General features: G+C 45.4%; 1 protein-coding gene across 1 annotated transcript in view; it reads right to left on the bottom strand.

The window, feature by feature from the left end:
- Positions 1-8591: 8591 nt before the first annotated feature.
- Positions 8592-17141, bottom strand: part of LOC142254978 (choline kinase alpha-like) — a 69441-nt gene continuing 60891 nt past the window's right edge. The window contains exon 12 of the mRNA XM_075326384.1: positions 8592-12775. Within this exon, the coding sequence (XP_075182499.1) occupies positions 12716-12775 (60 nt within the window). The 3' untranslated portion in view covers positions 8592-12715. The remainder of the gene's footprint in view (positions 12776-17141) is intronic.

The raw sequence follows: 17141 nt of genomic DNA, 5'->3' as shown, positions 1-17141 counted from the left end.
AAGTCCTCAGAAATGGATGGAAACAAAGCGCTTGAGAGTTCTGAAGTGGCAGCAATGAGTCCGGATCTAAATCCCATTGAAAACCTATGGAGAGATGCTAAAATTGCTGTTGGAAGGCATCTTCAAATATGAGAGACCTAGAGCAGTTTGCAAAAAGAAGAGTCCAAAATTCCATGTGAGAGGTGTGAGAAGCTTGTGGATGGTTATAGAAAGCGATTGACTGCAGGTATTTATTCCAAAGAGCGTGCAACCAAATATAATGTTGAGAGTGACAACAATTTTGGTCAGCCCATTTTTGGGGTTTGGTGTGGAATGGTATCCAGTTTCGACCCCCCTTTTTTATTGTTCCAATACACACAAAGGAAATAAACATGTGTATAACACAATCTGTGTTATACACATGCAATGATTTTCTGGAACAATTTCAAGGGTCTCAACATTTATGACCACAAATGTAGATGCACAGCCCCCAAAACACATTTGTTATACCAGTGATGTTAAAATAGTTGGGTTGCAGCCCCCAAATATGTAATACGTAGCCGCCTTGTATTTCCATCCTATATAATTATGGCACGGTCACGGAATAGGAATGATTGATGCAGGTCCCACCACGCTCAAGAACGAGGCCAAATATTAAAGGAAAGGTGGCAGTCTATGAGTGACACCATTGCCTCTTATGGAAGGACCAAAAATTGACAAGAATCCATGTGCTATTGTAATTTGGTTAATGTAAAACAGAAGACAAAACCGAGGAATTGACCTTTTGTGCTACACCTGTCCACCTTTAACCAAGTCCAAAAAGAAAAATCCACCACTGTCGATTCAGATAGTGTCCAATAGCAAACACCTATGTATAACTTTAAAGCAAGGATGTCAAAGTTTGTCAATGTGGATATTTAGGTTGACTTTTAGGTTTGCACTTGTACCAGAAGTCATGGTGGAAGCCTGGTGTTTATTGGCAAACATTAAGCTAGACAATGTGCTCTGTCCAGATAGTGCAAAGATAAAAATTGCTTGACCACAAAAGATAAGTCACTAAAAGAAGAACCTCGTACCAAACGTAAAAAGTAGTGGTATAAATGTGACGTGTACAGAGGCTTTACTTCTTTAGGCTTGGCATACCGCACTCCACCGCTCCATTCTACATCTATGAGACTGATATGAATGATTTGTCATAGGTGATAAATACTCTATATCGAAAACCCCATTCACTTCTTACCCCCATTTACCCCAACCATTTAAAATAGAGCAAAGTGGTTAGCACCAAGAAACACTCAGCCATGACAAAACAAAAAGTGACAGCGTCCACAAAGTGTTTATATAGCATGAGGGTCCTCGTCGCTGCTCTGCAAAGTGTTATTGGAGTACTAATTTTTCATAGCATATAATGATTTAAAGAACACCCTTGGATCTGCCATCTGGTCCCAATCTTTAACACAGGCACAAAATGGACAAAGTAAAACAAAAACTTAAAAAAAAATTTTCCCCACTCAAAATTACTTATTTAAAATAAGTGGAATAGTACAGTGGAACCTTGGATTACGAGCATAATTGGTTCCGGGAGTGTGCTCTTAAACCAAGTTACTCTTATATCAAGGCGAATGTTCCCATCAGAAATAATTGAAACGCAGACAATTTGTTCCCAACCCAAAAATATTTACTGTATTTATATAAACTTATTACAGTAATACAAAATAGTGTACAGTAAAAAACAAATTACCGTATTTTTCGGACTATAAGACGCACCCTGGTTTTAGAGGAGGAAAATAGGAAAATAAAACTTTAAGCAAAAAAATGTGGTCATGACACTGTTATGGGGCGAGGATCTGCTGCTAACACTTATGGGGGTAATGTCCCCAAATTCTCTACTAAGGTACCCCATCCTGGTAAGGATCCTCCTGCCTTGTATATGATCCTGCTATAAACCCCCATCCTGCTCATATACTCCCATCCTGCTCATATACCCCCCCCCCATCCATCCTGCTCATATACTCCCATCCTGCTATATGCCCCCATCCTGCTCATATACTCCCATCCTGCTATATGCCCCCATCCTGCTCATATACCATCCTGGTATATGGCCTGTATCCTATAGCACAGAGAAAAAAAATAAACGTTTATACTCACCTGTTCCTCACTCCCTGCAGCACCGATCATCTTCCTCTCTGCGCCGCTGACCTGTGTGTGTGGAGCCGTTCCCCTGCAGCACGCAAGGTCTTCCTGTCTGTGCCGATCAGCTGACCAGCACAGACAGGAAGACATCGCGTGCTGCAGGGGGACGGCTCCACACACGGGGACGGGTGAGTGTACTGATTCACTGCACCCCGCGCTGATGATGATGCGCAGGGAGCAGTGAATACAGCCGCACATGATCACTCCAGGCTGTAATTGCCAGGGGTGATCATGCGGACGGCTCTTTACTATGCGCGCGTCCCCGTTCATCCTCCCGCCCACCTGTCAGTGCCGGCTTCTGCGCTGAGAAATGGGCGGGAGGATGGGCGTGCATATGTAATGAGCGGGCCCACATGGTCACGGCAGGCGCTGCTGCTGCCTGCTCGTGCCCCCGATGACCCGCTCCACCGCAGCACCCTCGTTCCTGGCCGCAGCCCTATAGTCAGACCATAAGACGCACCCCCAACTTTCCCCCAACATTTGGGGGGAAAAAAAGTGCGTCTTATGGTCCGAAAAATACGGTAAACCACACGTTAGCTTCCAATAGAATTGTGTGTGTGTGTGGGAGGTACAGTATAAGCAATGTGCTCCACTGGTTAGCAATAAGTACAATACTGTATCCACAAATGCAAGTTGATAGACATGCTATATAGTGTATACTGTACTGTGCAATGGTATACTGTACACAGTAAATATGGACAGAAAGGTACCTCCAGAGTGGGTCAGTGTAGTGAAAGGATGGAACCGGACGTGTGCACGGTGGGAATTTGCTCTTATTGCAAACCATTGCTCTTAAACCAAGTTACAAATTTGTAAAAAGCTTTGCTTGTCTTGCAAAACGCTCTCAAACCAAGTTACTCTTAATCGAAGGTTCCACTATATTCATAATGGACTTAAAGAAAGTTTGTGTTCATGTAAAAGTATAAAAAAAAATATATATTAAAAAATCCTTGGAGAATAAAGTTATTCAACATGACAACTTTCAAAAGTGGTTCTCTAATGATACAAGGCATAAAAAGACATTTTGGCAGTGAATAATGGGCAATATATTAAAGGGTTTTCCAGGACAATTTTTTTTTTTTTTAACCAAGGGCTTAAGAACTGACAGGCAAATAGTTGCTAACTACCTGCAAGTTCTACCCGGCGCCAGTTCAGAGCAGTTATTATGCTGGCAATTCAGACACTTCACGTTAGGAACTGACTGCTGATGTCAAGCTGATCGACTGCCAGTGCCTGACCGTTAGACAGCCGGCCCCTGCTGCCTATCAGTTGTTACACCCCATCAACAGGGCAGAAGAGAATAGTTGGTAGAGGCGGTCTGTGACAGCTCTGTGCCAGCAAGAGATCTGCTATGGACACCGCAGGCAGGCAGTTGGCAACTGGCAGACACCGCAAGCAGGCAGTTGGCAGACACCGCAGGCAGGCAGTTGGCAACCGGCAGATAGCAGGTAGGCAGTTGGCAACCGGCAGACAGCAGGCAGGCAGGCAACTGGCAGACAATGCAGGCAGGCAGCTGGCAGAGACAGCAGGCGGCAGTTGGCACCTGGCAGAGACAGCAGGCGGCAGTTGGCAACCGGCAGGCAGGCAGGCGGCAACCGGCAGACAGCAGGCAGGCAGTTGGCAACCGGCAGACACAGCAGGCAGGCAGTTGGCAACCGGCAGACACAGCAGGCAGGCAGTTGGCAACCGGCAGACACAGCAAGCAGGCAGTTGGCAACTGGCAGACACCGCAGGCAGGCAGTTGGCAACCGGCAGACAGCGCAGGCAGGCAGTTGGCAACTGGCAGACAGCAGGCAGGCAGTTGGCAACCGGCAGACAGCAGGCAGGCAGTTGGCAACCGGCAGACAGCAGGCAGGCAGGCAACTGGCAGACAACGCAGGCAGGCAGCTGGCAACTGGCAGAGACAGCAGGCGGCAGTTGGCAACCGGCAGGCGGCAACCGGCAGACAGCAGGCAGGCAGGCAGTTGGCAACCGGCAGACACAGCAGGCAGGCAGTTGGCAACCGGCAGAAGAGAAGCCACTGCTGTGTCGACATAACGTCAGCAGAAGAGTATAGTTGGTAGAGGCGATCTGTGCCAGCTCTGTGCCAGCAAGAGATCTGCTATGGACACCGCAGGCAGGCAGTTGGCAACTGGCAGACACCGCAAGCAGGCAGTTGGCAACCGGCAGACAGCAGGTAGGCAGTTGGCAACCGGCAGACAGCAGGCAGGCAGGCAACTGGCAGACAATGCAGGCAGGCTGCTGGCAGAGACAGCAGGCGGCAGTTGGCACCTGGCAGAGACAGCAGGCGTCAGTTGGCAACCGGCAGGCAGGCAGTTGGCAACCGGCAGACACAGCAGGCAGGCAGTTGGCAACCGGCAGACACAGCAAGCAGGCAGTTGGCAACCGGCAGACACAGCAAGCAGGCAGTTGGCAACCGGCAGACAGCAGGCAGGTAGTTGGCAACCGGCAGACAGCAGGCAGGCAGTTGGCAACCGGCAGACACAGCAGGCAGGCAGTTGGCAACCGGCAGACACCGCAGGCAGGCAACTGGCAGACAACGCAGGCAGGCAGCTGGCAACTGGCAGAGACAGCAGGCGGCAGTTGGCAACTACCTGCCTGTTAGTTCTTAGGCCTGAAGAAGAGAAAAAAAAAATAATTGTAAAATAGTCCCAGACAACCCCTTGACGTCAAAGTTCTGTGAAGCAGAGTTGTCCAAGAGATTTTAGTTTTGGGGTTTTTTTGTTTTTTTTTACAAAAAGTTAGTTTATGGATTTATACCTTTTAATCTATTTAGGTTTTTCTATCAGCACTAAATCTGAGAGCGGAGGAGGGGAGCAGCTCCAGGGTTTCAGTTCTCAACTTCAAGTCATCATATAAAGAGATTTTTGGGTTTCTTTGTTCTAGAGCCACAAGAAACTTTGATCATCTGAAATTGCAGGGAAGGAGGAATGAAGACCCCATAGAAGAGGCTTCTCCTTTTCCAAGCTTCAGTGTCATGTAATTTCCGGAGCTTCTCTGATAACAGATGTGACCCGATTACAGCTCAGAATTACCACTATGTTGCTTCTATGATCAGATGCTGATCGCTGCACGCACCCCGTCCTGCTCCTTACATAGTCTCTCCAGCGATGAACAAGCTGTCCTAAAGGCCAGTATAGACTAATACCTGCTAAGAAGGGTCACACCCTGCATAATCAACACTGTGCCCTGGTTCCGGTATATTTGAGTCCTATCCCAGTTTCTGGACCCAGCTTTAGGACCAGAATGGACGTTACCAGTCCATGTACAGCACCGTGCGCTCATCCATATTGCAGATTTATGTAACAAGTTAAAATTTGCAATTGCACAGTCTCATCTGCAAAATAGATGAGACTAGTACCCACTGTCATTAACACTGGTCACCCGAACATCACGGTGACTGATAAAATACTCATTGGCATGGGTGTTTAAGGATCACTCATTTTTTGTTACACACCACCACTGGATAATTATCAGTAACATGTCCCGTGATAAGCAAAATATTCACTGCCGTCTTCTGCCGTTCCCAGCACTGCTCGATAATTGCCATCTTGAGACCGCAGCTCTAACTGGCCAGGTATCACTGTTAGCAGTAACTACGTATCTTAATGTAAGTCTATGTTGGCCTTATTCTGGGTGTCTGACATTGAGAAGTGACTTCCGGTGTTCCCAGCAAACACTGGAGGGATCTGGCCAATCATTGTGCAGAAGAGGACTGGAGCAGCGCTGGAAACAGCAGAAGATGCCAACACATTGTGTAGAAGAGGACTGGAGCAGGGAAAACAGCAGAAGATGGCAACATATTGTGCAGAAGAGGACTAGAGCAGGGCTGGAAATAGCAGAAGGCGGCAACACATTGTGTAAAGGAGGACTGGAGCAGCGGTAAAAACATCAGAAGACTGCAATACATTGTGCAGAAAAGGACTGGAGCAGCGGTGAAAACAGCAGAAGACGCAACACATTGTGCAGAAGAGGACTGAAGCAGCAGTGAAAACAGCAGAAGATTGCAACCAGTATTTTACTACACGCAGGGAACACATTACCTGATCCCTATCTGGTGGTCAACTACAATAAAAAAAATAAAGTGGTATTTTAAAGGGTTGTCTCCTCTTTAATGGGCAAAATTGCAAACTGCTCATAACCACCAACTTTTGAGTTTACCCTTCATTAAAATAGTTGTTCATTCTCAAGAACTGGGGGATTTCAAAGTATTTATTGCTCGCTGCCTGGGTTACAACACATTGTGTAAAGGAGGACTGGAGCAGCGGTGAAAACAACAGAAGATGGCAACACATTGTGCAGAAGAGGACTGGAGCAGCGGTGAAAAAAACAGAAGATTGCAACACATTGTGCAGAAGAGGACCGGAGCAGCGCTGGAAACAGCAGAAGACTGCAACACATTGTGTAGAAGAGGACTGGAGCAGGGCTGGAAACCGCAGAAGACTGCAACACATTGTGTAGAAGAGGACTGGAGCAGCAGTGAAAAACAGCAGAAGATTGCAACCAGTATTTTACTACACACAGGGAACACATTACTGATCCCTATCTGGTGGTCAACTACAATAAAAAAAATAAAGTGGTATTTTAAAGGGTTGTCTCCTCTTTAATGGGCAAAATTGCAAACTGCTCATAAAAACCACCAACTTTTGAGTTTACCCTTCATTAAAATAGTTGTTCATTCTCAAGAACTGGGGGTTTCAAAGTATTTATTGCTCGCTGCCTGGGTTACTGACCACCTCTGAAAAGTATCAGCAGTGACCAGTCTAAAGGCGGCGTTACACGCTACGATTTATCTGACAATGTCGGCGGGTTCACGATTTCCGTGACGCACATCCGGCATCGTTAGCGACATCGTTGCGTGTGACACCTACGTGCGACTCAGAATGATCGCAAATAGGTTGAAAATCGTTGATCGTTGACACGTCGTTCATTTTCAAAATATTGTTCGTTGTTTGGATCGCAGCAGACATTTGGTACGTTTGACACCCTGACAAACAACATCCACGTGACCGCCTTGGTCATACAATATATTGCTGAACGATTTAGCGTCGCTTGTGCGATCATTACGTGTGACCACTAATAAACGACCTATGAGCAATCTCGGCAAATCGTAACTACGATCTGGGCGTCACGTCGCGTCGCTGATGAGATAGTTAAATCGTAGCATGTAAAGCGGCCTTTAGGCCTGCAGTGTACACTTACAAGTCCTTTCCAATGGGGTTTGTTGAGCGCTTGCTTGATTGCTGGATCTGACCAGTTTCAGAGCTGCTATTGCATTCAGCTTTGGACATTTTCACCAAAAATATCACTCAGGAGCACAGTGCCGCCCAAACAAGCAGGTAGCCGAGAGGCTGGGGAGCAATGCGCTCCTGAATAAATTGTGAAAGTCTATCATGTTATTTTAAAGAACTCAAGATTGTGAATGAGAACTTAAGAGATACCCAATTCAGGATCATACATAGAGCTATCTATGGATTTAATATACTGAATGCAAGACATCCAGATAAGATGATGAGTTGTCCAAATTGTGGTACGGAAAAAACAGATCTATATCATGGGATATGGCAGTGCGAAAGGATTGAAAGATTTTGGAAACAAGTCCAAGGGGTAGTGAGGAAAATCTGGAATAGAAATGTGGCGTTAGATCCAATGGTCTGGTTATTTCACTATCAGCATCGGGAGGAGGGAGAGAAAGGGGGAGACAAGTTACCGAATCTTTTCCATGATATAGCAATGATAAGTAAAAGGGCTATTCTTCAGAAGTGGCTGGTGAAGGAAACACCAACAGAAGAAGAACTTGTTAACCATTTGGAAAAAAACGCTCATGTTGGAGAAGGTGATGGTGGAGATGTAAAGAAAGGATGACAGGAAAATTTTTCAGTAAATTGAGACAGTTCATAAGCGTTATATGTTCTAGAGAAGAAATAATACAAATAATGTCCATATTTATGTCTACGGAATGGTACATGAAGGAAGACCTGTCAGGGTCCCTGTGCGAGCTGAGAGTATAGTTGGCCAAATTCTGGGTTGTGTCGCATGGAGAGGTGAGGGGGGGGATGTGAGGGATAGTGTTTACAAGTAATGTTTGTAACAAGTTATGAAGGAAGGCTGAAGGGGGGGTAGCGGAGACTGAATAATGGAAATATACACCGACGAAGAAGGGGGAAGGATCAAATTTGATGACCGTGACAGATCTTTGATCGATAAATTGTAGAGACTGTTATTTGATAGTTTGATTTGTTGACCCTTATTTTCTTCATTCTGTACCCTATTTTACCATTACAAGAAAAGAAATAAAAATTTGGTTTAAAAAAAAAAAAACTCCTCAAAATAAGATTATGTGGCATAGAGTGTTTGTGAGAAGATTTTTGGAATAGAATATGATATTTATTTTTTAATGGAAAAATAAACCAAGACGATAACCATCAATATATTTTTAATATAAAAATACAGATTTTACATTTCATGTACAATAAAAAGTGCTTTGCATTACACATACAGTGAATACCTAAAAATGAAACGTTTCTGCATCAGGAATTTTGTATATTGACAGTAGATAAAAGTTCATAGTCATTTACACCAGAACATCCATGACCATAGCCCCCATCACAGAAGAGGAGGAAGGACAATTGTCCATTCTCCCATAAACCTCCCCCCCAAAAAAAAAGCAGAAATGGACATGAACTGATTTGTGCAAACAAACTCCAAAAAGAAAACTTTATACAGGTTGTTTTAGTATGTCACAGTATCAGAAATCACATTAGGGATGGCGGCAAACATCACAAATAAGTGACCATCCGCTGCTCCTACCAAACCGGATAGGACTGCATGTTCCCTGCACACAATGGCCGACATTTCCTAAAGCAGTCTGGTGGGTAAACGTGGAACTGGCCGTTACTGGAGGCGTCAAAATTTTACCATTTCTTAGGTTTCTTAACTATTCGTTGGCTTACTAGTTCCCGGCAATGGTAAATCTGAAGGAATCCTCAAGTGACGCCATCTTTTCCCACTTTGGAAATTGACCACTTTTTTGGGGGGGGTGCAAATTCGTAAGTGTCCAAAATTTGCACCAAGAAAAAAAAAAAAAGTAGCAACTTCCACCAGAATTGTGGCACAACGGCAGAAGGAAATGTGGGCCAATGTCTGCCACCCAACGGCTTCACGCAGACCTTAAAACCCCCCATGTGTGGATCGGATTTATAAAAAACTCCTCTAACAAAGGAAGTCACACACATTGTTAATTCAATTTAGTAATGTTAATATCAATACACAGTATTTCTGTAATTACCTGTATCATTAAAACCCCAAAGAGAGGTTCATTAAAAAGGAACAGACTCAATGAATCAAATCATTTACAGATTAAATTTAAAACTTCACAGTTTATATAGAAAATAAAAAAAAAAAAAACAAAAAACCATTGACACTGTCTGGCCCTGAAATGCTGAACGACATCGAAATTCTTCCATCCAGAATTAGGTCTTATAGACAGCACGACCGGAGGCAGTAATGCTTTGGTTATGGGGCTATATCCTAATTTTTTGGGCTTTAACACTGACATCACTGGGAACTGTTTTGTTCCCTTGCTTCTCTTAATCCTAAAAAGCAAGGATATGACTTGACCGATAATGAAAAAAAAAAAAAAATATGAAATTACTTACCGGTAATGTGTTTTTTTTTTCTGAACCCATGACCGCACCCTTACATCATGGTGGTGTCATGAGTGATTGAAAAATACGAAATTACTTACCGGTAATGTGTTTTTTTTTTTTCTGAACCCATGACAGCACCTTTACATCGTGCTGCTGTCATGACAGCACCCTTACATCGTGGTGCTGTCATGGGTGATTAACAAATACGAAATTACTTACCGGTAATGTGTTTTATTCTGAACCCATGACAGCACCATGATGTAAGGGTGCTGTCATGGGTGACTGAAAAATAACATTCTGAGGACTGATTATGACCAGTTTCAAGCCAGCCCTGAATTCTAAAAACCTGCCATCATCTAAAGGAAAAACTAGATCACAAAAACATCCTGCCCCAATATACCAGTGGATGCATACAGCAGACTAAGTGAGGTTTAGTGTGTTTCCAATATAAAGGAAGCTTAGGAGATTGAATAACTGTCAGATTATTTTATTCCTCTTTTTGGAGGAAAAGTAGTAAAAAAAACCCCAAACCCCACAACAATCAGCCGTTCTGCCATTTATACTCCCCTCCCCCATTGTCAATTTAGTGTATAGGATGAATATTTTAAGAGTTCAGAAATTTACTTAATTCTTATTTTTTATATTTCACCATTTGCAGTTTAGGTGGAAGAAGGTGGATAAATATATTATATATATTTGCCTTTTTAGTTTCTTTAAGACAAACTAGCAGTAGCTTGACTCCCAATACAATGCAATACTGTAGTATTGCAGTGTATTGTGAAATTGACAATCTATTAGGCCCATGTGCACAAACCTGGCTTGCAAGGCTTCAATTAGGCCCCTGGCTGCCATGATAAGCCATTAGAACCATTTCCTCCCCTAACCGCCTAAGTGCTGTTGTCATAATCCACAGCGGCATCTAAGGGAGTGAGTGCGCACGTGAAATCATTTAGCTGCTTTTTTTGGTGCGGAAACTTCCATATTTTTGAAAAGTTTTCATATTTTGAGCATTTTCTCCCAGTTTCTGCTCAAAAAACTCAGTGTGGGCATACCCTAGAAGTTAAATTGTTGCAATGAGATCTAGGGGTGCTGTACAGAAAGCGCCCAGCCTGTATACAGTAACTGAGCCCGCTTCACATCCGCACGCTGCAGTTTTGTCGTAACCACAAAAATGCCTCCTGTGGCCAAAAAAACCCTCATTTTGTGGCACAAAAATGCATCAAAAACTGCAATGTGCGCATGGGGCCTAATAAGTGCGTGCATCTGCAGATGTTGCCTAAGGGGTTATAGGAACTGGAGCCTCAGGGTAAAATTTCCCTTCAGGCTTAAAAAAAAATAAACAGGTGTAGCAAATTTTCCTTAAAACTGTCAGTCTCAACTTACAAGGCATCCAACTACCTTGATTCTTTGTCAAGCCACACACAGAAGAATGTATTACCTGCTGCCCCTCGCAGAGTGCGACATAGTAATAGTCGCTTGGCCAAACCGATTGCAAGCTTTACAGGAGAGGTAATGTATAATACCCAGATGTGTCTTATAAAGCAGGAATGTGTGCGAGAACCCCCTACTAAAATGGTTAAAAGATTAAAATTAGCATAAGATATTTAACAATTTTACAATATTTACATTCACAATTTTGAAGGAGACTGAATAACACTTATTCCACCGTCATGAATTTCAAGGCAAAATTTCATGACCAAAATAAAAATAATAAAATTCCATTTAACTTAAGTGTCAGCATAAGAGGCACAATATCAGCCGCAGATCTCGGGACTCAGGCTGGCCAGGCACAATATCAGCCGCAGATCTCGGGACTCAGGCTGGCCAGGCACAATATCAGCCGAAGATCTCGGGACTCAGGCTGGCCAGGCACAATATCAGCCGAAGATCTCGGGACTCAGGCTGGCCAGGCACAATATCAGCCGAAGATCTCGGGACTCAGGCTGGCCAGGCACAATATCAGCCGAAGATCTCGGGACTCAAGCTGGCCAGGCACAATATCAGCCGAAGATCTCAGGACTCAAGCTGGCCAGGGACAATATCAGCTGCAGATCTAAGGACTCAAGCTGGCCAGAGACAATATCAGCCGAAGATCTCAAGACTCAAGGTGGCCAGGCACAATATCAGCCACAGATCTCAGGAATCAGGCTGGCCAGGCACAATATCAGCCGCAGATCTAGCGACTCCGGCTGGCCAGGCACAATATCAGCCACAGATCTCAGGAATCAGGCTGGCCAGGCACAATATCAGCCGCAGATCTAGCGACTCCGGCTGGCCAGGCACAATATCAGCTGCAGATCTCAGGAATCAGGCTGGCCAGGCACAATATCAGCCGCAGATCTAGCGACTCCGGCTGGCCAGGCACAATATCAGCTGCAGATTTCAGGAATCAGGCTGGCCAGGCACAATATCAGTCGCAGATCTCGGGACTCCGGCTGGCCAGGCACAATATCAGCCGCAGATTTCAGGACTCTTAAGCTGGCCATACCCCTTGGATAGCTTTTCGGCTAACAGATTTTCTTGCCTCTTACACATTGAACACTGGGCAGGATTTAAGAACAGTAAATAAAAGAGCATGTTGACATCCAACATGGCCAATCCTTCTCTTGGGACAGTCGGCATACCCCCATACAAATTATAGAGACGCTGGTCCTGCCGGTATGGTCACCCAATGTGTATGGCCATGTAATTCATATTTTTACACTTTAGTATATATTAAAAATAAAATCTGTTCCTTGATTGTGCTCAATCCAGAAAATGTTGACTCAAATTATGGGTTCGGGATAAATAGGTAAACGTCTGGCGCCATCTGGAACAGTATATTTTGGAGAACATGACGTAGAAAATCTTAAAGCTGGGAGATTTTCCAATCATCGTCTAGTCCGGTCCACATTTCACAGTCCTAATTTCTTCTTATGTAGGAAATAGGCATCGAATCTCGCCATGGCGTATTCCTTGGTAAACAGAATTAAAAAAAAAAAAAAAAAAAAAAAAAAGGTTAAAACCAGTTCGTACACCATTACACATTTTACATGGCTCTTGCGTTACCACCTGTATGTTGAACCAAACTTATAGTCCTGATTCACCAAGCAATTATCTCCAAATTTTGACTTTCTAATGACTGTCCTAGCGTTAACCAGCCAGAGAAAACACTGCCGACAGCCAAAGGCGCTCAACACAGTGAAATCCTAGGTGCATTGCCCCCTGGGGAGTATGCAAATCAAAAATGTCCATGGAGCCTCTGTTAGGAGTCTCGAGACAAAAAATAGCCAGATATCCCTCCGGGAAGGACCTAGCCAAGGAGTGGCTCTTTTTAGGAGACCACCATAACCACCATATTAATTGGCCCTTTTAGTCAATATCCAACTCTTGACGAGTTTAAAGATATGACAAGGGAAATACCAAGGCCAGGTATCCATCCACAGACAGCTGTTTCGGGGTATTGCCCCTCATCGGCTAGGTCCTTTCTGTGTCGAGACTCCTAACAGAGGCTCCACGGACTGTTGATTTGCATACTTCCCAGGAGCAATGCACCTAGGATTTCACTGTGTTGAGCGCCTTTGCTGGCTGCCGGCAGTGTTTTCTCTGGCTGGTCACCCCGAGATCAATGATTGTTTTGTCTTGGTCTACTAGGCATTGCTCCCACCTAGCCAGAATCCTACTCCACACTGATGAGGGGCAATACCCCGAAACAGCTGTCTGTGCATGGATACCTGGCCTTGGCATTTCCCTTGTCATATCCTTAAACTTGTCAAGAGCTGGATATTGACTAAAAGGGCCATTTAATATGGTGGTCTCCTAAAAAGAGCCACTCCTTGGCTAGGTCCTTCCCGGAGGGATGTCTGGCTATTTTCCGTGTCGAGACTCCTAACAGAGGCTCCACGGACCATTTTGATTTGCAGTCCTAGCGTTAAAGCTTTGAAAAGTTGACTGAGCTCGGGTGTGATTGCATGACAAAGCACGCCCGACAAATTAAAGCTAACTATATACAGAAATGCATGTACATTTTTGATAGTGGCGTTTTGCAGTTGAATGTGTTCCAATTTATTGAGTGATTGGCATGTCTTATTTCAGGGTGCGCCTAATCAAGACTTGTGCTAGGCTTTGAAGGACACTTCAGTCTGAAGAATTCGGAAACCCTAAGTTTTCCCAAATGGACACTTGGCCATTCAGAGAAATACTAAGGAGTGAATGTTGACCAAGGGTCACTGTCTTCCGAGTTCTTGAAGTAACACCTCTCCCCACGATGTTGCAGGCTATGGGTGTTTGGTCTCCCAAAACAGTGACCACAGCTCCACCATGAAGTCTTCAATTCACTCCTTGCACTGTCCTCTATAACGACTGCACCCATTGTTTTTACAAGAATTAATCTATCATCTTGTGTGAAGGTTTATCCTACACCGTTTATTGTGGACAGACAATTGCCATCTAAGATATTTACTCAGCAAACAACCTAGATTTCTATTACAGACGGCCAGAACAGGATTGATGGCTTTTAAATTAACCTCCTCAGTTTTTATTCTACTGCAAATTCTCCTTTTACGCAATAGTGGGAAAATAAACGTTTAATTTAAAAAGGAGTGGTCCGGTCTTTTCTATCGCAGACCTGATTATGACTATGCAGCTCTTCTAGGTTTATTGTACTCATCTCCCTGAAGTTCTGTCTCCATTGTGTTTGCCATATTTGATTCTTCTACGCTTCACTATCGATCAATCCCATGATGCAACAGCACTATAGAGAAGTGAACCTATTAGCAGGACCTTGCTCACAGAAGCCACGTTCGTATTACACGTGGCTCCACCTCGTACCTGCCGGAATCCTTGGTGCACACCGTCCCCTTTGAAGGAGTCGCGGACACCGGCAGGTAAGAGGCCATTTGCAGAGCTACCGTTTAGTGACCACATATTAAGTATATGTCCATAGTCCTGCCTTGCTCATCTAGTAAGAACAGCATTACAAGGGCAGCTGCAACCAGGACAATGTCTGCTTGCTGTGGTGACAAAGGCTATTTAGGAGAACAGAAGATAGATTCAGTCAGGAAAGCTAGACTGACTGATTACCTACACTATAAAGGCCCCGTCTCACACGAGATCGCTAACCAGATCGCTAACCAGATCGCTAACCAGATCGCTAACCAGATCGCTAACCAGATCGCTAACCAGATCGCTAACCAGATCGCTAACCAGATCGCTAACCAGATCGCTAACCAGATCGCTGCTGCGTCACAGTTTGTGACTCAGCAGCGATCTCGTTGTGTGACCCCTACTGTGAGGTCGCCGGTCGTTGCTGAATGTCCTGGACCATGTTGCTGGGCAGGATGCATCGCTATGTTTGACGCTGTGTGACAGGATCCCAATGACAACAGAGATAGTTATACAGGTCGCTACTGCGACCTGTATCGTTACTGAGTCGTTGGTAAGGTCTGACTGACATCTCACCAGCAATTCTTATCAGGTCGCATCGTTTTCGGGATCGCTGGTAAGTCGCTAAATGTGACGGGGGCTTAACAGTAATGAAGGGAATTTTGTTACTTACCGTAAATTCCTTTTCTTCTAGCTCTTATTGGGAGACCCAGACGATTGTGACGATTGGGGTATAGCTACTGCCCTCTGGAGGCCACACAAAGCACTACATTAAAAGTGCAAGGCCCCTCCCCCTCTGGCTATACCCCCCCCCGTGGTATCACGGGTTCTCCAGTTTTAGTGCCAAAGCAAGAAGGAGGAAGCCAATAACTGGTTTAAACAAATTAACTCCGAATAACATCGGAGAACTGAAAAACCGTTCAACATGAACAACATGTGTACCCGCAAACAACAAAAAAACATCCCGAAGGACAACAGGGCGGGTGCTGGGTCTCCCAATAAGAGCTAGAAGAAAAGGAATTTACGGTAAGTAACAAAATTCCCTTCTTCTTCAGCGCTCTATTGGGAGACCCAGACGATTGGGACGTCCAAAAGCTGTCCCTGGGTGGGTAAAGAAATACCTCATGTTAGAGCTGCAAAACAGCCCTCCCCTACGGGGGTGTCACTGCCGCCTGCAGGACTCTTCTACCTAAGCTGGCATCCGCCGAAGCATAGGTATGCACCTGATAATGCTTGGTGAAAGTGTGCAGACTGGACCAGGTAGCTGCCTGGCACACCTGTTGAGCCGAAGCCTGGTGACGTAATGCCCAGGACGCACCCACGGCTCTGGTTGAGTGGGCTTTTAGCCCTGAAGGAACCGGAAGCCCCGCAGAACGGTAGGCCTCTAGAATTGGTTCTTTGATCCATCGAGCCAGGGTGGCTTTAGAAGCCTGCAACCCCTTGCGCGGACCAGCGACAAGGACAAAAAGTGCATCGGCACGGCGCATGGGCGCCGTGCGGGAAATGTAGATTCTGAGTGCTCTCACCAGATCTAGCAAACGTAAGTCCTTTTCATACCGGTGAACCGGATGAGGACAAAACGAAGGCAAGGATATATCCTGATTAAGATGAAAAGAGGATACGACCTTAGGGAGAAACTCCGGAATAGGGCGCAGCACTACCTTGTCCTGGTGGAACACCAGGAAGGGAGCCTTGGATGACAGAGCTGCCAGCTCAGACACTCGCCGAAGCGATGTGATCGCAACAAGAAACGCCACTTTCTGTGACAGCCGAGAAAAGGAAACTTCCTTCAGAGGCTCGAAGGGCGGCTTCTGGAGAGCAACTAGTACCCTGTTCAGATCCCATGGATCTAACGGCCGCTTGTACGGGGGCACAATATGACAGACCCCCTGCAGGAACGTGCGCACCTTAGAAAGACGTGCTAGACGCTTCTGAAAAAACACGGATAGTGCCGAAACTTGCCCTTTAAGGGAGCTGAGCGACAAGCCCTTTTCTAACCCCGATTGCAGGAAGGAAAGAAACTTGGGCAATGCAAATGGCCAGGGAGACACTCCCTGAGCAGAGCACCAGGATAAGAAAATCTTCCACGTTCTGTGGTAGATCTTAGCCGAATTCGACTTTCTAGCTTGTCTCATTGTGGCAACGACTCCTTGAGATAATCCTGCAGATGCTAGGATCCAGGACTCAATGGCCACACAGTCAGGTTCAGGGCCGCAGAATTCTGATGGAAAAACGGCCCTTGGGACAGTAAGTCTGGTCGGTCTGGCAGTGACCACGGTCGACCGAACGTGAGATGCCACAGATCCGGATACCACGACCTCCTCGGCCAGTCTGGAGCGACGAGTATGATGCGGCTGCACTCGGATCTGATCTTGCGTAGCACTCTGGGCAAGAGCGCCAGAGGCGGAAACACGTATGGGAGCTGAAACTGCGACCAATCTTGAACCAAGGCGTCTG

Source organism: Anomaloglossus baeobatrachus, chromosome 10 (assembly GCF_048569485.1).
Source record: "Anomaloglossus baeobatrachus isolate aAnoBae1 chromosome 10, aAnoBae1.hap1, whole genome shotgun sequence".
NCBI classification, from domain to species: Eukaryota; Metazoa; Chordata; class Amphibia; order Anura; family Aromobatidae; genus Anomaloglossus; species Anomaloglossus baeobatrachus.
Note: the sequence above shows the minus strand (reverse complement) of the source record. Positions and strands in the feature narration are given on the sequence as shown.